The sequence below is a fragment of the Zophobas morio genome, unplaced genomic scaffold (assembly GCF_036711695.1).
Source record: "Zophobas morio isolate AGI-343-1 ecotype UQ-CSIRO unplaced genomic scaffold, CSIRO_AGI_Zmor_V1 ptg000052l, whole genome shotgun sequence".
In the NCBI taxonomy this organism is placed as follows: domain Eukaryota; kingdom Metazoa; phylum Arthropoda; class Insecta; order Coleoptera; family Tenebrionidae; genus Zophobas; species Zophobas morio.
The window spans coordinates 332709-342957 of record NW_026972157.1 but is presented as its reverse complement, the minus strand read 5'-3'; the positions used below and the strand labels follow the sequence as shown (position 1 = coordinate 342957).

Sequence of the window (10249 nt, the reverse complement as noted above, 5' to 3'; positions counted from 1 at the left end):
AAAACTATCAAGTTGCTATCGCATATTAATTTTTCAGCAAAACAATACGGCCATAAGTCACCACGCCTACTCTTAACCAAATTATGGTTTTAACATAGTGTTAAACTAGCCGAGTAAATCCCTAGGCATGAATGTCTTTGGAAATCCACAGGCCACATTGCTAGAAACATATGCGGAGAATTCTACCGTTCAGTGAAACGATGGGGTTACAGTAGCTATCGGAGAGTCTTAGTTTAAAAGATAGAGGAATTGGAATTTAAAATTTGTCTCTACTCAACGCCATATACAACAATTAGTATATTCGTACCGAAGCAACATGTATAAGGCTGTCCCCATTACTTTTTCTAGATTAACTGTACTTTTTGCTTATTTATCATTTAAAATTGATATAAGTAAAATAGGTAGATCAAAATCGAGAAATATAATTTTTTTCATCCAATTAAGGGTTACGATTAAATAATAAACTCATGGGGTCAAATTTGTGGGAGAAAGCACAACGCGTGTGTTGGTCATTTACGTGAGCGGAGAAAGAAGTTTTTTTTTTTGAGCTCGCCCTGTCAGAACCTATTGGCTTAATTCCCGCCTGTTTAAAAGTTGATCTTTCCTTTATCTTACATAAAAGATGACAATAATATTATATAATATAGTAACAGAGATTTATTCATAGTAACTAATTAATAAATATGTTTTTACTATTCTGAAGGGGAGTTTTTTTTGTTGAGAGTAATTATTTCAGTTGCAACACCGATGGAGTATGGGTGCAGCGCTTTAAGTATGAGTACAAGCATGAGTAGCCCCAAAGATAATAAACTAAATTTTGAAAATGTTGGTGGCAGTTTTGTCTGTACTAATAGCGTGAACGTTTACTTTCAATTTAATTTTTTAGGGGTCGTTGAAAGTAGCAAAAGATGTTATTAACTGTACTGCCGTCAAAATCAATGGCAAGGACGTCCGTAATAAAGTTGATATTTATGACTGCAATGCCGTTATTACCGCCAATATTGTAAAGGAAAATACCCAATTCGAATATTTACCAGGATCCCCTGTTCCTACTAGTTTAGAATCTAAAGGTACTTAAATTTACTGTAGAGTCAGTTGGGTTTAATTCATGAATAATCCTACAGACCTTGCTAAACTTGTTGCTGAATTTCAAGAACCAATTTTACAAACGGGTAGCAGCAGCACGGAACAAAAACTTATTTTAAACTTTGCTTTGGTTAATAAATAACAAGTTAAGATTTCTTACACCAACTCTTACTGTGATACTGATTTTTTAGAATGAACTTTTAGAGGAAACACTTGCTTTCAATGAGAAACTTAGAGATTTTCGCAAGTCGCGATTGCCTTTTGTAGAAAGGTTAACAGATACCATTCATTACAATCACGGATGTAAAGTATATTCTCGGTTCACTTGGCCCCCTACCCATTTGGTATTTTTATAGGAGTAAAACTTTAGTTATTCGTAAATGGTGGGTTTTTATGAAGAGTTTTCTTTGTATTATTAAATTATTATATTACTAAATAGCTACAGAAACGCAATAAGTTTGGTTACTATATATGCTTAAACGGATATAAAAAAAGATGTTGGAGGGGTCTGCCAGTTCTTCCTGGTTCCTTAAAAAAAATGTTGAACTCAGAGACCAAATTAAAAGCAAAAGGTTTGAAACTGAAGAGTTTATTTTGTTACTCTCACTTATTCTTCAGTCTTTCTTTTGTTTAAAATAACATGTTTTTATTTGTTATTGATTATCATATGTTTCAAAGGAAGCAGTTGCGCCGATTCAAACTTTTTAAGTCCCGATAAAACAGTTTCGCTTTTTGTAGAGTCAGTGAACGGACCCAGCTCTGAGGAACTAAAAATAGCATCTCGTTCAAGAAAAGCTGCAAGCGCAACTGATGCTTCTCTCGATATTGACCCTTTACCTGAACTTACGAAGCTTAAGGAGCGAGTCGTGCGAGCAAAGTCAACTAAGCTTCCTTGTGACTCTAATGTCGAACGGCTAGTCGCACGAATTTCTAAGCAGCCTAAAGAGTTATTAGAGGAACTTCCCCCTCTTGACCGCGTAAAACCTTATTGCTGCGAATGTACTTTTTACTGGAAGTTCATCTCCTTTTTACAATTTATTAATCACTTAACTTTCGTAGTGTGCTTTAAAAGATATAGGAATCCCAATGGTCTTGAGTATCACTATCGCCATCATCACGTAAGCTTTAGAGGCCTTAGGACATCTTCTGTAGAATTAGCGTTATTTACTAAGCTAATTTAAACGATTTGTTTTTTTATGTTCTTTTATTGATGTTAGCGCGACCTGTGGAGACAATTTATCTCATTTTTTTGCAATTATAGGGCGAGTCTTCTCTGGAGCTAAGGTCTCCAAGCCTTGTAAACCCTCAAAGAGAGCTTCTCCTTGCTGCCCGCTATTATGAAGGTGCTGCCGATTCTCGGGCGTCTATCACACACGTGGCTCCATCTCACTCTCGCGTTTCCTCTGTCTGCGACTTCTGCCAACGTAGCTACGTGTAATGCTTACTGTAAAAACTTTACTTCTAGTTCATGAAGGTTCTGACGACTGGAAAAACGCAATAACTTGCTCTTCATGCGGCCATTATGGTATATATATCAATACTTGATCCTCCGAAATAACTTTTGTATCAAGATATCTAATTTTGATTGTATTATGTAGGAAACATTACATAAATATTTGTTTGGCAACATTTACCTATAATTTGGGTATTAACTTATAAATAGGTCATTTTAAATGCCTCGGATTTACGCCTTTACAAATAAAGAACACGCGGACGTATCCCTGGCAGTGCATGGAGTGCAGAGTCTGCCTCGTGTGCCAGAAAAACACCAGCGAAGTATTAGTATATGGCTATATTTCGGACTCCTTAGGAACCCACTTTTCAATAGGAAACTCTCCTGTTTTGTGATAACTGCGATCGAGCCTTCCATATGGAGTGCTTAAATCCGCCTTTGTCCGCCGCCCCGGAAGGTTGGCGCATGAATTTCCCTGTGCAGACTATCTTGACAAAGTATCTTTTTTTAAGGCGATTGGATTTGCCCTGTCTGCCCTCGTTCGTAAATGCAGTTGTACTCTCTGAAGCTTTTTAATATGTGCATTTAAACAATAGATCCTTTTTTTTGCTATACTTTCGTACCTTATTAATTGTATTTTATTATATACTAATTCATTAAAATATATTTTGTTAAACTCATTTCTCTTTTCTTCCGACGAGGTTAGGGTACCAGGGTAGGGCTAGGCAGGTAGCCGAACACCTCAGGCTTCATATAGTAATTTAAATTTTTTCTCGTTAATGTTATGATGCGTAGCACATTCATTATTACCCACCCTGCATATTTTTATAAGCACTGAAGCTCTCTTACTTTGTAATTTTTAAAAAAAAATAATTTGATTATATGTTTGCTTTTCTTTTCCTGTCCACGTTAGTCTAAGTAGTTCTTTGGTGGTTCGGTCTAAGTAAGACTCGGTAGAATTAGCACCTAGCAGACCTTTTTTTTCTTGAACTGTTACTAAGGAAGCTTTTGAAATATTTGAACTTGGAGATCACTACGCTAAATACATTAGAGCGTAGTGATTACCACTCTTACAATCAAGTCAACCGCTCCGGCCCCTCTAAAGATTTGGGAAGGAGTATAACAGAGCATTATCTTACTAGCTGCTCTAGAAGTCTGATCATGCGATAAAATTTTTTGCATATTAAAATCTATTGGTGCTAATTTTTATACTTTTAGATTGCGTTAAATAAAGTCCGGGTATAAAGGAATACTGCATTATAACACTATATATGAATTTTAACCCAAATTTAATTTACTTCTAAGCACAACAGCCTTAACTTACCTTTGATGTTAAGTTTATTAAACAAACGGCTTTATTAACCTTCACATCTCTATTTTATTAAAAAAATATATATGTAAACGCAGAAAGGTTAGCCTTTCAATTAGAGAATACCTTTGAAGACACCATCATCCTTTCCTTACATGTTTTTTTATAAGCTAATATGAAGAGCTTACAACCAGTACATTTTTCGAGAAGGTTAAATCTAAACGAAAAAACTATATAGTAAATAATTATGTTGCATCACAACTCAGAAGCACTGGTTCCGCTTTGACGTTTTTTTATAAATTTATGTGCACAAACATTTTATATATATTTTGCACACAGTACAAAAAGATTACTGTTTCAGTTTGAATTAATTGGAAGTTTTTTGACTTTTTAGAACAAAAATTAATCTGAGCTTATTACGGGAACGCCCTATACTCTACAGCTATAATTTAACACTGTATTTAGTTTTTAGAGGCATGTCTCACCTTATTGGTGATGACCTATTAAACCATGCGGGTCAATATATTAGATATATAGAGTTTAATCTTTATCGATAAATGTATATTTTTATTTTACCCGAATCAGCCTTAGTCTCCCTAATAAAACCAGTTATCATCTCATGCACTTTATATTTATCAAATTGTATAATTTAAAAAAAGTCTACGTAGAATATAAATAAGTAAATTGGTACTATGTATGTTTAACGTTTTTGGACTTGCATATGATCTACCTAGTATAAATAACATATTCAATAATTAGACGTTATGCCTAACCGAAGTAGCAGGGGCGTATTTTTAGTTGCTTTTTCTGTTTAACAAACAAGTCCTCGAAGAAGGCTAGTACCGTACAATAATGATGGCTAAGACTCTTCTATATGTTGCCCAAATCTTACCCTAAATATATAAGAAGAACAAGTGGTCGACGACGGCTTGCCTTCCTTGTCGAACTATGATTAGGGGCGCTATTTTGACCATCATGCCAAAAATTCTAATTATGTAGCCGATCTTTCTCGTATCGTCCAACCACAGCGAAAAGCCCTTAAAAATAATAAAAATGAGTTGTGCGTTTTGTAGTTTTTTGTAGGATTGTGTACCTTTATAAAGAATTAATCGCACCTAACTGCGGTGTCCTCTTATGGAGTTGCGGTTAACATCGACAGTTTTTAGTGCATGTTATCATTTCTGTGCAAAAAACCTAAGAAACTCAAACCAGATATTAATGCAATATCTTTAAAAACTTTTAAACTTTTTACTGGGGCGTTGTAGCCCTTTGCCCGGATACAACTCAACGAATAGTAAGGCCTATATCAAAAATAGTTGCAGATGACTCCAAATATACTGACGTACTTGACTAACACTTCTTCTCTATCATGGTAATTCATTGATTCTACTTATTTTTAGCTGTCTTAAAAAAATGTTTAAAGCGTAATTACAGCAAAGTGTTATTTCGAATTTCCATTAATTAATTAGCTCTTTCCATTAAAAGCTTTTAAAGTAATATTAAATCTACAAATTTTGTAAATTAACTAGTCGGAAAGCTAATAATGACTTGCAAGCGACCTTCAAGCAAAAGCGTGTGAGAGACACGCCTTGCGTTGAACAAAACATACCAACATTGTCAAAATCTGCGAAGTCAGTTTATTTTTTTTTTAATCTTTATGATGGGCAGAAGAAGCTTACGCTAAGGTATTACAATCCGATAGGTTTTGCAAAATAATTACCCCGCTTGGTTCAATAGGAATATGTTTGCTTTTTAGCACCCCTGTTATAATAGGGATCCTTTTTGCACAAAAGTTAAAATATTTATTACCAAATAAAATATTTGTTACCAAAAATAATGGGTGCGAAGTTATATTCGCAACTATTGAAGATCGTAAAAGAAGCCGCTTCACAAAGATTGATTATTACAAATACCCGTGTTTTTTAAGGGGTGTTCCAGGACACATTTCTTTTTTTCTTTTTCTCTTTTATCCAATTATATAGAGATGTAATACACTTAAAATATTAACAGCCTACACTGGCACATTAGGAAAAAGCTAATGGTGCTTTTAAACAGCAGATTAAAAAAAAAAATTAAATTAAGGTTTAAGGCTGGTGAGTACGAGCGCGCGCGCCTCCTTCTAACAATCCGTAGGCAAATCAGATTTTGTAGACATACAGCTCGACTACCACTGCGCTACAGAGCTACTGTAGTAGAAAGCGATGAAAAACAAAGTAAAACTCTTTGCTCTGCTTAATATATCCGTCGCCTACCTCCTTAACCCTCAAAAACGAGCCCTTTGAGCCCAGTTTTTTTTGAGCTAATTTAGCTGCTGTGCGCTTGCAATCGAATAGTTTATTAAAGCACTGAAGCGAAAGGAGTTCGGTCCTTGGGGGCATTACTAATTTGATGTTAAAGCAAATGGCGGTGGTGCCTCGTCAACTCGGAGATGGCCTTCTGTAATTTTTCCTTGCGATGGAAAAAATAGAGATAGTCTTGATATTTCTGAAAACACTTCAACTAGCATCTGAGCTTAGTAGTACGACCTGTTAATCTTTAGTCGATTTTAGGTGATGTTGACACCTGTATAATTTTACAAGAGTTTCAGTTGAACATTCAGAAAGGACATTTAAAATTTCGACCGTTGGAGTGGACGGGGCTTTTGACTAAGTACGGCGGAAGAATTGTTAAGCAAACGCACTCCCTGACAATCCCGCTCTATTTCAAACATGCTCAAGCTGTACCTTAGCGACTGGGTTCTCAGTGTCTCTGCCTCACCTCCTCGCAGTAGGGGCCCCGCAAGATTCTCTTCTATATCCGCTACTTATCACGCTCTTTACGAGCAACTTGTCTCTTATAGTCAACCCTTATAAGTGGATGGTCCTTTACGCCATCAATAGGACAAATTTATTCCTCGTCAAGTCCTTCATCTACTACATCCACCATGAACAGCTTTTGCAAGGCACGGCTTTATCCCTTCTGGATTACGCTCCCCGCCCCCCGGTAAAATTCAAATTAGTGCACGTGATTAGTTAGCCATATTTGCTCAATCTATCTTATAAGTATACATTGTTTACACTCTCAAGGAGAAACCAATTTACGATCTGGTTGCCCCTGTCTTGCAACTGGGTTCTGTTTTGGTCTGTCATTCTGGCATGATCTGTTTTATCCTGAACTAGTGATCTGTTTAATCTGTTTGTTTTTCCTAGTCTTTTTGTCTTGTTTGTTCTTCAGTACTTGTTTATTCCTTTTATTTACCTCATATATGTACAGTTGTATACGATCTTTTATTTATTTAGTATCATTAAACACAATGCACAGCTATTTTTATAAAAATGATGTTACCTTTTGGTGCGTTACAGCTTTTATCTCAATGTGCTGGCAGGCTTGGGTCGTCATTGGGGCTCTCTATGAACACAGCAAAGGGCGAGGATTTAATATAACAAAGGAAGGCAATCTTATAGATGACTAGGTTATAAATAGTAAATTAAAATAACAAAAGTCATATTAATCGATTTCGAGAGCTGCAATCAAATTCTGTCTTGGAATTTCTGTTTATGTAAGGGGTCGTAAAATATTTTTACAAAGGCTACTACTTACGAAATATTGTAAACCGTCTGTGGGGGGGGGTGCCTTTGGGGGATTGGAAGATATGATTAAATATATTAAGGCACCAACGGCTGTTTGCCACTGGACTGAAGTGCGTATGATTTCACCCATTATACTCCAGTCGTTTGTTAAGATATCTAATGAAGTGTAGAAACACGTGCTATGATCATTAATTTGTTAGTTTATACCAATTACCCAGGTAAGCTGTTATGGAAACTGCCCTCTCATAGCTTCCTATGGTAATTATAAAGTAGTCTGATTTTCTGAGGATGCATAAGGTTGTATTTGTTAATCTTTGTGCGCTTTAATTGCCAAGCGTACACTGCAAGCTAGTTAGAAGTCTATTTTGTTATTAAAACCTTTTCTAATAGAATTTGGTTATCTAATTTAGTGCCTTTGTCCCTTTATGCTTTTCAACAAAATTATATGGTGAAATCATATCATACTTAATATAATTATAAGTTTTATTACTTGTAGCAGCTTAATTTAATTTCTTTTTATTCTTTGAATATATAGTAGTTATATGTTTACATTTAGCGTGATTTTAACGTAGATAGCTATTGTAAGGGGATATGTTTATCAAGAAGTGTTCAAAATAAAGTTATTATATTGATAAAACTGAGAAAATTCAAGAGCACGTAATCTACTAAATATAATTGGTTTTTTTAATTTAATAAAATACTCCGAGGTATAGTGACAACGATTAGTTAAATTATTAGTGCAAGACTTTGCTTTTACAAACCGCTTCTCGCTGACCCGAGAGAAGAAAATCTAAAAGACTTCGACGTTGCACTCAAGTGACAACGGTATCGACCTCATCATGGCAGACTTGAAGAAAGAAGCTTATATTTGGACTCAGTTTGCTTTTTCTACAAAGAATACCATGACATGTTTAATTTAATTAATAACACACAATGTGTAAAGTTCCTCAAATTAAATCGGTCTTCACACCGAAATAATTTGGTCTTCCGCTTATAAAATTGCGATTTTTTTATATTAAGTGCTCGGTCGGGTCGTAAAAAGAAAACAACGGATTTACGAGCTCTCAACGGGGTGATAGCGTATACATTAGTTTTAAGTTGTGTTAAATTAATCTCATATATATATGTATTAAAAATAATTCAACCCTTAACCCATATTTATGTATTTAGAGCGCGGTCGGCGATAGCGTTGCGTCGAGAAATGTTACCCAGAGGTATAATCTGAAAGTTTTGAGGCATCATTACGAACAAATCAAGGCGCCCTCATCATAAGCGTAGTAATTTGTTTTGTCTCACTTGAAGCGAAGAGACTATTGCCGGTGGGTCGTAGGCCCAGGCAGTGGATGCTTATGTCATGATCGGTCGGATATATAACAAATACAAGCGACTTTTGTTGCGCAGCGAGAGTTTTCTTCCGCACAACGTAAAGGAGTAAAGAGTTCGAACAGCCGCCTTGACCTTCGCAGCGATACAGTTTCCGAGCAGCCACCACGAGGGCATATTGTTAATAATGAACCCCAAGTATTTCGCCTAAGGGCTCACGGGATTACCTTACGTTCAAAGGTCACCGACGGTAGTGGTGTAGTGCTCTTCTTTGCGAAGAAAGGGCTTTGCTCTTTTTTTTTACACTAATAGTAATTTTCTAACGACGACACCAGTTGGCAAGCGTCCCTAGGTAGTACTGCAGAGGTTGGCGCAATTGGGCAGGTGATTTGACGAGAATTAACTAGCTATGTTATCAGCATATAGGCAATCCGTGTGTTGGGGTTGTCAGGCTCTTGTACCTCGCGAACATAAAGTGCATAAAAGAAGAGGTGATAGAAGAGAGCCTTATGGGACCTCCGGCTGTTATCAAGGACGCGGTCCTTAAGGTAATATTTGACCACTTTTAGAAGAATGGTAGGAAGGGCTATTGTGCGCAGTTTGTTAAGCAGGCCCTTGTGCCAAACCCTTTTTCGACATTAAGAAAGACGGCTCCGTTGCTTTCTTTAAAGTGGGGTACGAATCGTTTACTCTATCAGGCGGAAAAGTTGTAGAGTCGTCAAGTGTCCTTGTCGAAATCCAATTTCTTGCAGGGCGTAGCTAGTTCAGCAAATGCTTTCGAGCAGCGCAAAGGCCGCTCTAGCTACTTTGCCAACGTCTGAGTAGAGGCTAATAGGCCTGTATTCGCTTGGCGTAGATGCGCTGGTCTTGATAAAAATTGCAATATTAATTAGTTAAGCTTAATATTAGTATATTAAAGTAAAAAGTGCAATTGTTTATTATTTGGAACCGATGTTGCATAAGTTGATACAATTACTTATTTTGCTCAAATATTAATAAAAATTTACTTTATAATAATGCTGTTTGCTTGTAAAAGGAGACATTTTCCGAATAGTTTTAAGGTTTGTTTACAAGTTACTCTTGTGTTTAATATAGTGACATTTTTTTTCAGTTTCTTAGACTTGACTTGAGTATTTTGCTAAAGACTATATTTTCACTAAATTTTGTATTTTTCTAAAAATTTAAAATTGGTCTCGTATACAAAACTCGAAAATGTTGCGGAAAGCAAAACTTTTTACTATTATAGTTGGAATATTTAATGAATTTGCTTTCTTTTACTCCAGCAAGTAAAGTTTAAAGCCTCGTTGACAGTATTATTACTAAACCACCTGTGCAACTTTATCGATGGGCTCTTTTCTTAAAATTAAGATTTTTTTTATTTTACCTCCTTTCCTAACGTACTTAAATAATTCAAGTAATATTAAAAGGCGACAAAGAGCCAAGACTTATAAGATTGACTAACTTAAGAAATATGCAATTTAAGCGACTTATTGATGTTGATCCACATGG

General features: G+C 35.8%; 1 protein-coding gene across 2 annotated transcripts; it reads left to right on the top strand.

Annotated features, from left to right (window-relative positions):
• Window positions 1–547: 547 nt before the first annotated feature.
• Window positions 548–3139, top strand: LOC135142746 (zinc finger protein ubi-d4-like). Of its 2 annotated transcripts, XM_064074492.1 has the most exons (13): window positions 548–593; window positions 704–825; window positions 887–1070; window positions 1125–1216; window positions 1278–1430; window positions 1526–1658; window positions 1765–2085; window positions 2146–2204; window positions 2348–2510; window positions 2561–2611; window positions 2750–2862; window positions 2915–2996; window positions 3052–3139. In XM_064074492.1, the coding sequence occupies exons 2-13, from the start codon at window positions 748–750 to the stop codon at window positions 3084–3086; spliced, it is 1464 nt and encodes a 487-aa protein (XP_063930562.1). In that variant the 5' UTR covers window positions 548–593; window positions 704–747; the 3' UTR covers window positions 3087–3139. The 2 variants fall into 2 exon arrangements, with proteins under 2 accessions (XP_063930562.1, XP_063930564.1); XM_064074494.1 differs by lacking the exons at window positions 548–593; window positions 704–825 and having other exon boundaries at window positions 832–953; window positions 1010–1070.
• Window positions 3140–10249: the final 7110 nt, after the last annotated feature.